Raw genomic sequence first — 15,960 nt, forward strand, 5'->3', positions numbered from 1 at the left:
TTTGTTACATGGAAGACATAATCCTGCTCTTGCCAAGGATGATTGCCATTCATATCACAGGATGCTATATCAGTTGACGCTTTTGTTGACTGGGTTTAGTGACAAATGTAAATGGAAAAGTACACAAAGATGAAAAGTGGAAAGAACGGAAAACTGCACAAAGATGCAACATTGCCATAAAAGGTTTTTCTAAGAATTAATTGCAGACTTCGTTTTCGAGTTTTGGCAACTAAAAGGCTACAATCACATTACAAATGCATAATATTGTGTTCCTGTAATTATTTATGACAATAATTGTGACATTTCCTTTCTTTCCTTTGCATTATTACAATGCAAATTGTGATAATGAAAAGTATCAAAGCTTTGTGCTCCAGTGCTATTTCTCAGTTATGGTATTTATTCACTTTAATCTCCAAATTCACAAATTACTAATATATCAATATTAATGACCAGTAATGATACAATACTCAAGGATGAAAGTTTTTTATACATACTGTAAGAGTATCTCAATGTACTAAATGTTGTACAAAATGTACAGGACAATATAATCCCTGATCTCAAACAGCTGTAATCAAAATTACACAACATAAAGCTCCCTTCCGTATTTTAGAATTTTTCATTTACAACAGAAAATAACATTAGCAAGTGCAATTCTGAAAATGGTCTGTTTCAGGCATAAAATATTCTGACATAAAATTGTAGGTATTACATGCTTCAGAAGATACTTTATTGAAAAATATTATCTGCATAATAATACAAAGCAACCATGTCTCAAAGCAGCAGTGACAATATAGTCGCTTTCATTTATTTTTTAACCAATAATTTCAAGCTGCTAATGACTTGAATTTGCCTTGTTTCTCAGAAAGATTTATTAAGATAATGACTACTAAGACAAATGCATCAACTAGGGAGGGAAAATTGTCCTTGTAAAAAAACAAACCAACCAACCAAACAAACAAAAAAACTTGATAGGTGGCTCCTATGTGTTTACTCAAAGTTCTCACAAGTTTAATTCTTAATGGGCCACTTTCAATGTCAAATTTCAGGTGTTATACTAGTCTCTCCACATATCTCATTTTACCAATTGTTTTTTTCTGCCTCCTTAAAAGCAGTCACTATCTCCTCTAAATAATCAAGGGAAAAGGAAAGGTACAAAAGGAAAATAATAGTAGTGGAGAAGAGTGGAGGTCTGAAAGCATACAAACTATTAGAAACTAGCGTAAGACTTATGTTCAGCTGAAGAAAATTCTTGAGGACAGATGGCAATTCCAGCATTCAGAAGAATCATCGTTAGTTCTCTGCTTGCTTTTGGCTTCTTCTTTTAGACTACTTTTTATCAAATCATAAACAAAACCACTATTCTTATGTTCAACATCAGACAAAAAGTCCCTCTATTCCTCCAAAGAGTTAAAAACTAAAATCAGGTATTGACAAAACCGTATCACTGATACACAAGTTGACACCTAGATCTAGGATTAACACAAGTACCAAGTTGGGGGTCTTTATGGAAGACAGCACCCAAACAGGTCATTCAGCAAATAGAACAAGCCTCTGTTCAACTGTATGATACATCAGTTTTGTAGTGGCATTCTAGTCTTTCATACTATGCCTATTTAAGTTTTGTCCATTTCAAAAAATGGAAAATAAAATTCAAAATATACTGGAACACTACAAAATTCTACAGTAACTAATTTGAGCCACCATACTTATTTAAAAGGCATTATTTTTCTCCATGACCAGTTCAAAAGGATTTTAAAGCCTTGCCCTTGCTCAAGATGACCTTGACTTTGGACAAACTCGATTTTGCTCTAGATCTCCAGCAGCAGTTCAGCTAAGCTCTCCAGAAATTTGCTATTTCAGGACAAATCATACATGTATACATACAGTAAAATGGTACCTCTTTGGGACTTCTGGGAGCACAAAAAGGATATTTTTATTTCACATTTTAAAAACAAATAAAAGAATAAATGATAACTGTTCATCACATTTGTTAGACTCATTTTAGAATTAAATTAAAAAGATTTCATAAATTGAACCAAGGTAAGCAATTCAGAGGTCCCACTGGAAAAAAAAAAAATCAAACAAAATGGTTTTAGTCTAACGCTCACATTCTGGCTTCTGTTTGAAGCATCAGACCTTGCAATTGCAGAAAAGGAGGCTACTGAGATCACAGAACCAGGATCTTCACTGATGTGGAAGGAGAAAGAGACAGCAGTTATCAACTGAAATAGGGAGCTGCTGACTATATTCAGAGACAAAAATAACCACCGGAAAACATACGCACATACACAAAAAAGCCACTTGCAGACTAATAAAGCATTGGGACAGATATCCCCATAAGACTGTGGCATCACAAGACTCAAGTAGACAAAACCCTAAGTGATTTGGGTCTGAACTCAACGGAGCCTTTGTTGCACACAAAGCTGGACTAGATGATATTCTGAGTTTACTTCTGACCTGAATGATTTCTGTTACCTGGCTACCCAAATGTTATTTTTTTTTCTTCTTGCATTCTCTGAATGAGATTAAGATACACCACAGCAAAAACCTCTTTTACGGAGGTGGCAGGATACAGTCCACACATAGGATTAAGATGCACAGCATGTTTGTTTTCATCTGTCAGGAGGTGACAAACATGCAAAGTACAATTTATAAAAATTTATCAAAGACAAGTCTTCTTCAGAAAACAAATATTTTTGAAAATAGATTTTTGCCATGAAACAACAGATCTTCCTACCAATATTTCTGACAGAGCTTTGCTGGGAAAAGTAACAGCGCAACAGACATGAAATTTGCTGTATGAACAAGAGATTTTGTTACACACCATACTAAACACCAACATGTTCCAACAAACTTCTCAGATGTAGAAAACAGACTCCTGACCATTTTAGATATTTCACAAAACTTCCTGTCAGCAATTATTAATCAAGGGAAACCAGTGAACTACCTATCAGAAAAGCAAACCATTTTAAGTGGTGACTTTTTCTAAATAAAGGTTTCTAATGTAGTTAAACAAGTAAACTAAAGACTAAATTTAAAATAGTTAAAAAAAGAAAACACCTCTATATTTAACATGAGTGTTAACATATAGATAATGTTTGTAGAGTGAAAGAAATTACATTACAGTGGATTTATAGAGTGAAAGAAATTACATTACAGTGGATTTAATGTACTTATATTTTCCTTAAGAGGTGAGGAACAGCTGCTAAGTTAAGGTCCAAAAAAATTTATTTTTAACATTTGGCAAAGGTATATAGTTCTCTGTACAGAGATTTCAAAATGTATGTTGGAAAGAAATATAAAATATCAATATTTAGCTTTAATCCAGATCTTTAATGAAATTACTTCTGTGGAATATTCTAAATATGTATTATAACTCCCATTTCACAGACTGAAAAACTGAAGATTTATTTATATATTTATTTATTTATTTTTAAAAAAGGGTTTTGTAAAAAGTACAAGATAAAGTGACAGCTAGACAGGTTGCTCCACTCTCCACATTTTACCATGCTTACTTTGAATTTATTCACAAAAATCAATTACAAAAAAAAAAAAAAAAAAAAAGATAAAACAATGCTTTTTCTCTCTGGGTTCTGCTAACACTGACCTGAGTTAAAATTTTATATAACATATGAGTTTTTACAAGCAACTGGAAATCTATTAGCCTAAATATTGAATATATGGTATGTAGTCATGGAAAAGAATACTGCTTGTGTAAAAATATATATGTGTAAAGTTACAAGACCAGTACTAGAGTTGCCTGTCTTTCTTGTGTCCTACAATATTTGGGAATTTAATTTTTATATGTGGATTTCATATTCTGTGCAAGGGCTTTAAGAAGACAAGAAATGTCTTTTTTAAACAATGAGAATTATGTCTTCTTATCTTCGAATTGCAGTCCCAAACCACAGTCCTAGTAGATACTTGGAATCAGAAGATGTGTGCCCAGATTAGGAGAGCTAACAAAGAAGTTAACAAGTTTTAGCTTTCTACCAGTGACAGGGGCAAACCGCTTTCTAATGCTTTGGTTAGACGAGGTGAACCTGAGGCTCCTCACCAGAATTCATTTCAACTTCCTGACACATGAAAATAACCTGTGCCCTGCTTTATCCCTAACTAGCACCACTACTACTGCTTCACTGACTACAAGCCATAGCAATTTACCTGGGCATGGGCCTGCCCTCAGGCAGGTTTAAAATTAGCTAATGTGTTATTTTGGACTTTGTTTTTAAATACTTCTAATCTCAGTCAAAATACACCACATTAAAATCTTCTATGCCACATGTTCACTATAGTTTTTGCCAGACAGTTATGCTGGTAAAAGGTATAATGAGTAATGATCTTGGACTCATGCAGCTACATGCACTAGCAAAAGCCCACCAGTACAGTGGCTACTGCAGCAACAAAATTATCTCTACAAGCAAATTGTCTGTGATACTAAGGGGCACTAGACAGCACGTTAAGGAAGCCACACAAATAAAACAATCAAAACTGACCTAAAAAATCTCCACAGCTCTTATAAATCTGTTCTTACAGTTCATCTAAAATCAAAATACATTTGAATACAAGTGAACTTGCCAACCAAGCATATAAAGATTATATACATCCCGCAGCCCAATCTCAACCCCTAAAATCAAGAAATTAATCTGAAGTACTATTCATAATTTGGGGGATTCTTTCTATTTCTAAACTTTGGGGATGCACTTGCCAGAAACAATTTTATTATTTTTTTTTTTTTTAAAGATGTGAAACCTGAGAAAGTAATTTAATCTTACTGTAGCATCTAGACACATTAGAAACAAACATCACAAGACTTCCAGTGATCTCAAGTACTGGCAGCAATGCCATAAGAAAAGTTGTAACTGAGAATAGCTTAGATGGACAAAAATTCAAAATAAAAATGCCAAGTATTATTTACATGAGGAGAACAAAGACCCTTATTTAAGATGACATCTGTATCAAACAACAGTGGGAAAAAAAAACCCACACCACTTAGTGAGGAAGTGTGGTATAACAGTACTGTGACTTACTGGGAGGCTTTTCCCCTTAATGGATTTAATAGGTAGAGGTCTAAATTTTTGGTATAGTACCCCCAATTATATTTTGACAAAATAATTTTGTTTCAACATTCATACTTGAGTGAGAAAATAAAAGCAAGCATAAATCAAAACTTACAGAAAAAAGTCATCACTAATTAAATATTCCACTGCATTATTTTTTCCACAAGAACTACCAATATATTGTTCCACTCTTTATGCAATTTAAAAGACAGTAAGATTGATTCTGACATCTAATAGTTTCCAAACACTTTTTTTTTCAATTTCCTGTATTTACGTAAACAAATACGATAAAAGAATCAGAACTAAAAAACAAACAAACAGCAACAACAAAAAAACTTTAAGTGAAACCACAGATTCACAATATTCTATTATGAAATTAAAGGAAACCTTAGTGGAATTGTTTGGTGGCTTCTGTATAATTTCTCACAGGAAACATACTACAGCTTTAGAGAAAATGAATACTTACTTTTTAAATATTTATAAATTTACATTAATATCATCCATATATACCATGATGCATTTCAATAATTATTCTACAATACAATGGGAGTGCATGCTCAAACAAAACACCTCAGCAGTATTTTAAAGCAGTAAACCACCTAACCAATTTCTGTACGTTCTGTAGTTTTTCTAATCCACTCTCCCTGTGGTTGAGCAAAATCGAATTGCCTCTCACATTTGCAGACAGCTCTGTGAAGGTGATAATAGAGCTGCTCCCTGCTGTCATGAGGCAGGAAATAGGAAAATGGCATATGGGGCTAGAAAGAAATAAAAAGAGAACTAAACAAGAACAAAAGAGATTTCAACAAAGGACAACTATAACCCAATATGCTTTGCAAGTTAATCTCTTTTCATAATCATTTAACATACTTAATCATTTATCTGCACACTTTCTGAAAATCTTGAACGCTTGATACGGAGTCTTCTGTAAAGTTTTATTGCCGAAAGCATTTTGAATATGAAGGCTATTAAGAGCCATCATATGTAATGCCTATAAATAAATGCCTTATTGGTACCTACATTAAGGGGCTAAATCTATTCTGATCTGCTAATAATTGATCTTAGATTTTGTAGCTAAAATGAAATCTCTGAAACAATGTACGCTTAGATTATTAGTTGCAAAAATGTTGAGTCACACCTGAAAAGCAAAATATGAAGTGAGGATTGTGACCAGTTATGTGCACTTACAATATCAGAGAGTTCCAGCTTGTTTAGGTCTACTAATGTAAGGTGCAAAATAAGTGGATAAGGATGTTTTTTCATTTACAGTGAGATTATTTATTTATTTTTAAGGGAGAATGGGCCTTCAAAAATCAATAACTTACATATATATACTGTGCCTCCATGCTAATTCTGACTGAAGTACCTTAAAAAAATAAAAAATAAAAAGGCTACTATACCTTTCCTTTTACACTTTGAATGGGATCCACCACCACAGCAACAGCTCTTTCCGATAAGGCTTCAAAGCTTTGCTGAGTATTGATATCTACACCAGACAACCAACAGCCAAAGCCAGGGTGACTATGATACCAACCAACTACCATCTCAGGTCTGAAACAAAGAGAACACCAAGATTCTTTAAAAATAAAACCATGCAACACAAGAAGAAATAATAAAACACCAGGGCATAAATTAAGACGATCTGTGAAGAAACACCATTGGAAATATTTAAATTACTCTCCATATTATGGTGAAAACATGGATATGAATAAATGCGACAAAAGAGGGCTATCATTAAGGGATGCACATTAGCAGTAGAAGATCATGCTTTCAGTTTTTCACTGTTACCACACCTTCCTTGAACCAGTTTTTACCCTTTCAGCACTTGAGTAAATATCTACTCTTTAACTCCTTGGCGTCGAGGGTTGAATTTTCATGGCAGAAAGTCCATTTCAGACATGGACAACGGGAACTAACGGTGGGAAAGGATTAAATATCAATTAAACCAGCAGTAGAACTAGGAACTCAGTCAAAAAGCAATTTGCACTGTTCTGTTCAGCTGCTGAGCCTTTTGCTAACATTAATTTTGAAGTTTTTCCCACAGTAAAAGAATTTGAGCAAGCAGACGACAACTGTTGAGGTAGGAGTGAAATAAAAATTTGTTTAAATCCTAGAATCTTTTAGCAAATAATTTCTCCTTTCTTTTTATTCAAATTGCTCATAAATAAGCTAAAAATTTGTAATTTTTAAAAATCTTAATTGAAAAAAAAAAATCAATCTTTTACTAAACTGAGCAGCATTCTAATCTTTCAGTGCAATAATCAAAGATGTGGATTTAACATAACTGACAACCTCCTGACAATTGAAAGGCATGAGGTGGACTGAATTACATGCTACGTTACTCACCCATTTTCTGGACCAATTATTTCTTTTTAAAACTTAATAGCAGCTCCTACTTCACTAGTTTTGCAGAGAGCCAGCTGTTTCTTCTAAACAACATGCAGAGAGTATTTGTTATTCTCAGGTCTCCTCAGTGCGACTTACCTTCCTGTCTGTTTCAGCATATCCAACATTTTTGCTTGAAATACAGGATCAACTGCCTCCACGCTGACACCCTGATGTAAAAAGAAACAAAAATCATGGTAATTGTACATGAAGTAATACTTCAAATCTTTTTACTTGTTACTTTTCACAAAAAAAAAAAATTAAACACAATGTTACAAGCATCTGTTAAAAAAAGGAAACCTTATCACTTTAGAACACCCTTAAATGTAAAAATACCTTTTATAAATGTATGTCAATGAACGTTTTAAAATTCTAAAAAAGATTTTGAACTGTCATTTAAGTAATTTCTGCTATGATTCCTCTTTTCTACCTCTTTTTTGTTCTGTAAACTCTGGCCTGTTGTTTCTCACAACTTCAGCTCGATGGATTTTTCTCAAGAGAACTAACAGCTTTTTGCTAATTCTACGTATACTGACTATGTATGAATACACACAAAATCAGGACAAAAGAATTTAAATACTTCATTGTTGTGGAGCTCTGAGTTACAAAGGGATCTGTACTTTTTTAAGAGCAGTATTTTATTTGTTAAACGAAAAAGCACCATCAATTCCAATTTTAAAGAGACGATGAACCAATATTTAAAATATCTTTTCATAGCATTAATATTCTTACTCAAAATTAAAATGCTTCATTTTTTCACACCATGAAAAATACCATTTAAGATATACCACTATATCAGATCTGTCAAAGAGAATTTGAAGTGTATCTATAGCATCATCACAATTAAGGACACGACACATTTCTAATCAAATCTTTACAGTTTTGAATCCTTCCCTTGGCTAGTATATGAGTTTTTAAAGTTACCATGTCATAAGCCTTGTAAGTGGTATTATACCAACATAATTTACACATAAGGACACAACTGATCTCCAGTGATATACACTCATGTATAGCACAGTATATGTACTAGTCTTTGCTTCAGAACATAAGTTTTCGCTTTTTTTTTTATTGAAACCCTTAAAATACAAACAATCAAATACTATCTAAGCATAAATTTATGGTATCAATATGTGAATTAGACATGTTCAGATTATATCCAATAGGTATAGACAGCTTAAATAAGATTGAATAAATAGGGAAGAAAGGAAAAGCTTTTAAAAATTATTTACTACGTGGAAAGAAAAAAAAAAAAAGTCTAGCTGCAAGAACTCACCGTTCCAGACTGTGGCATAGCAAAAACATCAATCACTCTCACAGTGTAATCATCAACAAATTCCCCAAGCATCAGACCCATAACTTCCATAGGGACACCAGCACGACCGTGTTTCAACATCTGGAATTCAGACCAAATGACATAGTTTAATTATATATGTTTAACAGGAGGTTCAAGTTTGACCTAGGATAGTTCTTCCAGCCTTTGCTTCTTTATCGATAATTTGCACTTTTGGAAACTGTAAGGCACTGTAAGACAGTAAAAATTAAGCCACAAAAAGAGAAATAACTTACTTATTTTGAAAGTTCCACTCCATATTAAATGCATTGTAAAAATTAGTCTGAACAGCATCTAAAGAGCACAAGTCCATAAAGTCTGGGTAGGTGCCAGGTACTCAGCCTCAGCACCACACACAGCTGTAACACACACGAGACACTTACTTTCAGCAGCGCAAGGGAAGAGATATAAACCTGTTCCGCTGTATCGACCGCAGGAGCATCTGTTGGTGGCCCCTATGAAAAGAATAAATAATCAAGTATTTTCTTTACATTTATTACAGCCGTTTCTAAACATTTCCTTTAGTGTTCCACATTATGAAACTTAAAGAAAAATGCATATAAGATTGGGAATTTGTGTGCTGGATGCAGTTCTTACAAACAAACAAACAAAAAAAGCACACGCAAGCCCCAAATGCTTCTTTACAGCACCTTCCTACACTAACCTATTTTGCAATAAAAAAAACACTTAGCCTCCATCCCGTCTCCCCCATCCCTAGAACAATACCAGCCTAAACAGCAATTTTATCAGAATCAGTCACATAAAAAACTGGCAAGTATTGCACTGGGTACAAACCTGTTACAAGACATACAGGCTAACAGTCGGATTAAGTTTCCATTAGTCAGCTTTGCCGCAAAGCTAACCTTCGTCAGCTGTAAAATATGGCCAGTTCTCCAATTAACTATGTGTTTCTTACAGTGGTGTGAATGTAAATGCTGCTGGGCTAGCATGATTAACTGGCACCAACACAAACAGCAATTTCCCTTTGCTTCATCAGCTTTCAGCTAAAGAGGACTTGCAGATAAAGGCTATGGGAGTACTTTGCAGATGCACTGGTACAGTGAGAGAAAAAACGGACCTCCGATCCCTAGGTGGAAAAGCTGTGAACAAAATACTTTGCTCTTTGCCTTACGAGTAGTTATTTAAAAATTAGCACAACTGTCCCAGGTGTGAATGATTGGTTGAAACAGGTTCTCTGTACTGCTGAAAATGAAAAACACAGGAGGCAGCAGTTTAACTGTCCCCTTCTTGAAGAGCACGAGACATATTGCTCTTACATACAGAATTCCGTATCAGCTTACCTCATTACAGCCAATTAGCAGTACATTCATTACTTTGTTAACAAATTGTGTACAGCAAATTTCCAATGAAAAGACAAAAGGTTATCTCTGCACTAAGTGATGCAGAACAAACTTGTAATGGCTACAAAGCAACCATGGAGTATGGGAAAGAAAGATGCTCCTCATTAAATTAAAGAAGGAAAAGAAATGGCACCGTTATGCAAAGCTCAATTAGAACTTTGATTCCGCAGTTATACACTGTATAACTCTTACAGTGAAAAATTTACAAGCAGTTCATTAGAACATTGCACAGAACCAGACGCACGGGGCACCAAAACACTTAGTCCAAATCTACCACAACCAAAGTGCTTGGCTGGTGAAGCTTCAAATACCTAATTGTTTTCTGGTACTGTGTTTTTTTCATCTAAAGATGTAATTTTACATTTTTAAGTGTATTTTTCCTGCTTCATGTAAAGTTTATCCTAAATTTTCTTCTTTTCCCTTAATACTTGGAAAGCATGAAGACTTGTATTTCCATTTAATCACAACAAAGAAGAAGACACAGAAAAGGGTACTTTTTTAATTAAAAAAAAAAAATAGTTCGATAACAACTTTCTACATGTATAAAGCTCTTTTCCAATTTTCTACCAGTTTTACAACAGAGAGAGTCTGAAGTGCTTGCAAAAGTACAAATTAAGTGACCTTGGCTCTGTATGAGGAAGAACTGTAACATTAACACTGTGATATGACCACATATATATTCTACATTATACACCATATATATGATATCACCATATAAATATTCTACATTTCTCCTAGATTTTCTCCTAGATTTTATCTGCAAGCAAGCAGTGCATTTCAACATTCACTTTTTTTTTAAGCTGAAAAGCCGCGATTTCTGGAAATCTAATGTTCATGCTTAAGATTGGCTTCTCAAAACTCAGGAACTTAACTGAAGTTTATTCCACAGATTATGACATTTAAATTGGCTCTCCTGCATGTACTCTCTAATGTCTGTTAATACAGCAGATCACACTGACACCCTTCCTGCAGCTGAGGCATTAATCATGTCTCTGTCCCCTACACAGACACCTGTGTTCACAACTTGTAAGAGTTTAATTATTCTTCATAACTTTTCCCACTTTAAAATCTATTTAAAATCAGTCAGTAGAGTCAACACTTAGAGCAAGGAGACAAAGACAAATATTATTACATTTTGTTTCTGTAACAAGGCAGCTAAAATACTGTTAGCTTAAGCAAGGATAGGAAGAAAATCTGGGCATTAGCCTACCATGCTCCTTCCTAATCTCTCTCTTTCATTATTTCTGTACTTCAGTTAGAGAATTGAAATTTTGGCTTGCAGTAGTGACAGTCCAGAAGTATTTAATATTATACTTGCTATTGATCCTTTCAACATTCTAGAAAGTTTTAGACACAGACACTGCTTTATGGTAAAGTTCTCCTGCCAGCACCCATAGCCAGCAACTCATTTTCAGCAAAGGCAATATTGCTTATGCATAAGGGAACACTCCACTGGTATAAATTAACTTTGCCTAGCGTGTGTGTGTGTTTTTTTTTTTGTTTTGTTTTGTTTTTTGTTTTTTAAGACATAGCATTAATTTCTATGATTTTGCACATTACATGTAGTTTAAGTGTAACTACACATGTAAAAATGTAGTTTTACACACTACATGTAGTTTAACTATATGCATACACAAATAAAATGACTACACCATTAGTAGACAGCAACTGAAAACTTTACTGTTGTACTTTAAGCACGTCTTAGTTCATAAAAATATTAAAGCTCCAGCTCTTCTCATCCAGTTCAATTAATAAACTTAAAAATTACCTAATTGTAATTGACAATGCAAAGATAGTGTTGATTTATTAGCTACCAGGCTCATATAATACAGCGTGTATTAACTAGTTGCTTGTTTGTGAAGACTTCGTGATTTCCCTTTCTGTCTACTCTGTTCTCCTTGTAGATTATAATTCCTAAGAAATTATTAGAAAAAATAACTTGTTGCAGCGTACCAATCATATGTATTTATTCTCACATTAATATTCCATTCTTTGTTCTGGTTATAGGTTAAAATAACTTCTCAGACTTCTGCGCTGATGCAGATGTACTGATTCAGGAATTTTGAGGAAAACTCTATAGGTTCAAAACTTGTCCATGACCTAACTTCACAGTAGATTCAATTTCCTTTCATTTTCCTACCAAAGGTAAGCTGGCACACAAAATAGTTCAGGTATACACTTATCCTTCTACAGAATATTATAAGGCCAAAGTTCTTTAAAGATTCTTAACATAAAACTTTTAAAGATCTAACTGACAAACCCAGCAGAATGTATCTTGGGTCTTCTGAATAGTTTGCTTTAAGACATGCCATTTGAAAAAAAAAAAAAAAAAAAAAAAAAAAAAAAGGGCATTTGGAACAGGAAGCGGTTTCTTTCCACTCTGACCACCTCCTTCTCCACAAAGGGCCGAGGTTCTAAGATGGTTCTAAGATGGTGCTGGAGCAAGCACCACGGCTCCTGTAAGCACATGCACATGGCAGCCACTGACATTACAGGTCTGTTCTTGGGCCTGTTTCTGCTCATCCTCCACAGACATTTATTCATTTCCTTCATCATGAAAAAAGAGGGGGGGGGGAAAGACTATTAGCTAATCTCTACATGGAGGCAAAGTATTTTATGCTGACCCTCCACAGCATGTGCTATTATCACTGCTCATAAACTTCACTGCCTGCCAACTTTAACAAAGGAGCACCATCCTCATGAAGCAGAGTACTAAATTAAATTAACTGGTGTCAGAAACCTAAACAAGAAAGCGTTTGTATCTGTAGTGCAGAAGATCTGCTGGTATTTTTGGTTTCATTATGGTACTCAAAGGTCATGCATTTCTCCCACTACAGTTTCATAAGATTGTCCTTCTCACTGCAAAATAACATGCTGCCTTCTTTCTGCCTGCCCACAGCTTTGAGCTAAATTTTGGGATTTGAGCTAAATTTTGGGATTTAGAAAGAGCAAGGAGAATAATCTTTTTCCTAGTTACTCCTGCATAAGCTGAAGAATACAGTAATTACTAACATTTAAAGACTGCTCTTAAAATAATCTCAAAGAACAATGTTGTAGTGCTACTTATTGAAAAAGGATTTTTATCCCAAATCAGCTATACACATCAGTCCAGTGAACGGCTGTCTGAAGGCCAGTCATTGTGTACAATCTAACCAAATTCTTGTGTTGTTTTAAAGTGGTTGAATCCCAATTTAATTAACAACCAGTAACATTAACACTATTACAATGCATTTTATTTTTGCTTAAAAGTGTTTCCAAGACTTGTAATGGAAAAGGAATTCCATTCAGATTAGAATAGAAGATTATGGTGAGGTATCAAAATTATTCACTATACAATTTTTGTTCCACAGTTAAAAAGATAATCCAATATAAAAAGCAGCCCTTTACTTGGGCAGGCCTTGTTGATGAAGTGTTAAAGGCGTTTGCCATTCTAACAGGATAAAAACTAACGCCTTGAAGTGTTATCTACTCAGGCCTTTTAGCAAATTTGTTAACACTTTTAGGTATATTACTCCACCTTTCTCTTAGTGTGAACTGGTATCAATTATTTAGCCAATTTTATTATGTTATTAAAATACCTGCTGATTAAATGTGAACTAAAGTGTCATTTTAGAGCACTGCTCTTTATTTGTAGTATTTCACATTTATTCAAATTTGTAGAAGTAGTGGACTCGATTAATTACACTATCAATAGTGAGAAATACTCCACAAATAGAGACACTTTCTATTGTCTAAATGGATCTTAAATACTGTTCTAGTGTCACGCTAATAGAACAAAAGATGATGTTGAAATACAGCAGAGCAGTTTCAACAAAGAAACCCGGTTTTACAGGGGCAGCTATAATAAAAAAAAAAAAAGCAGCAAAGTGTTGTAGAGCAAATCTTAGCTTTATTGCATCAAATAACATATTGCTATGTAAAATATAAGAACCATTGCTATCATGACTTTTTTGTCTTGCAATTGGACCAATTTGAACATGAACATAGGACACACAAGTGAATGCTGACTGCTGTAGCGTTTATTTCTTTCCCAGTAAGGCAAGAAAGAACCTTTTAATAGTTTAATTCTGTGAGTATTAAACAACTAGTGTGAAAAACAAGCTGCATGTAAACTATTTCTACTGCCTCTGCTTCAATGACTAGCTGAGGCAACCTGTTATAGGAGGTGTTAATTGGCAATAGGAGTACAAGTCAGAAGCATGTTCCCCATCGTCCTAACCCAGCAAGGCTAGGTCATTAAAGTGGAAATGAATTCTTTCATGCCGACTTAACCCCTTCAGTACATATTTTCAGCTGTTATATCTGAAGACAATTGAGAAAGATTAACCAACAAAAAAAAAAAACATAAAAACTTGCCGTACTTTTGAAATAAAAAAAGGTATTCACTACCCCCCTTTTCCCTTTACTCCCCTACTGAACCACCGCCATTGTAAGTGTTCCAGATAATCATCACATTTATTATGAAGTAAGGAGGAAAAGGGCATTGAGGGTATAAAAGCAATGACAGCCACAATAAAATAATTTAGCATGTTAAAATATATGTGGAAAGATCAGGTACTTAAAAGTGATCTTAAAGCTCCCATTTTTATAAAGGTAAATCCAGTAGCAAATAGTTTGGAAAGGGGAAGGAAAAAAAACACAGAATATTACATGCAAAAATGACACAAATTCAAGCAAATATGCAAAGTAGACAGAAGTATGAGCAACGATAGACTTTATGAAGTCACCTAAGTACTCTTCTCTACTTACCCTTTGTAGAGAAGTGGTATAACGATGAATTCACAAGGATTTTCTTGGAAGAGCACAGTACTTTTTACCCATTGCTAAATCTAGAAACCTTATTTAAGTTGTGATTGTGGAGCAGTGTTTCTGTACTGAGACAATACCCTTGAAAATATTAAGTCAGTCAGTGGAAGTGCCAAAAGGGAATAAGCCACATTCCCGTATCTCAACAGTTCTAACACTGTCATGATTAACACCAAAGCAAATGATCTAATTCATAAAGAGTGAAAGATTCGAAAAAATTCATAAAAATATATTAGTTTGCACTGTGAATCACATGCTAATTAGTAGAAATTTGAAATTTTATTGCAGTTCTCCAGCTAGTACACACACAATTTTACAGTTAGTTCCACATCAACAGGATTATATTTTGAAGCAAGCATTATGTCTAAACAGTTTGTATGTTTAGGCCCATTTTTATACCAATTATAATCAAGCATACATAACAGACCACAAAATACCATAAGCTTCAACAAACAGCCTAGATTTCTGAAAGGATCACATTGTCTTGTTACACCATATGTCAGATGAAATAAAAATTTCAGTAATATGTTTAGTCTCAGACAGACTCAGGCTCCAAAATGGAGTAGGGATACTAGGGAAATATTATGGCATCAATTGCTACTTTAAATTAAAAACATCTTTGTGAAAGCCTTCACAGGCTGTATCAAAGAAAAAACTGCCTCAGTATATTTTACTAAATCCTGCCTCCTAAAAAAAGGAAAAAAGGTTTATCCAGGTTCATATTTACAGCAGAACTCAACAAAAGCAATATAGATGGACTTGAAACATACAACATTTTCCATCTCCCTCCTCTTCAAAAGCCAAAATTACAGAACACGGAACTTTGTATAGCTCTGAGCAGTTGGCTATATGGGTTGGGATCATCAGTTTACAAACACCTCTTCAGCAGAGCCAAAACTTTACTACCTATTTGACTTGTTTGTTTTAAATTAAACAGAACTTCAAACAAAAATATTCACTAGCTCATTGAGATATTCCAGAGAATCTGGTCAGAATTTTAGTTAAGAAAAAAAAAATC

At 34.2% G+C, this 15,960-nt stretch overlaps 1 protein-coding gene across 2 annotated transcripts in view; it reads right to left on the reverse strand.

The window, feature by feature from the left end:
• PSMD14 (proteasome 26S subunit, non-ATPase 14) overlaps window positions 1–15,960 on the reverse strand; it is a 45,484-nt gene that overhangs the window by 14,697 nt on the left and 14,827 nt on the right. For both annotated transcript variants that reach the window (XM_084289476.1, XM_084289477.1), the window contains 4 exons: window positions 9,159–9,230; window positions 8,719–8,838; window positions 7,545–7,615; window positions 6,461–6,611 (listed from right to left, as the gene is read on the reverse strand). In XM_084289476.1, the coding sequence (XP_084145602.1) occupies window positions 6,461–6,611; window positions 7,545–7,615; window positions 8,719–8,838; window positions 9,159–9,230 (414 nt within the window). The remainder of the gene's footprint in view (window positions 1–6,460; window positions 6,612–7,544; window positions 7,616–8,718; window positions 8,839–9,158; window positions 9,231–15,960) is intronic.

Source organism: Netta rufina (genome assembly GCF_964035555.1).
Source record: "Netta rufina genome assembly, chromosome: 6".
NCBI lineage: Eukaryota > Metazoa > Chordata > Aves > Anseriformes > Anatidae > Netta > Netta rufina.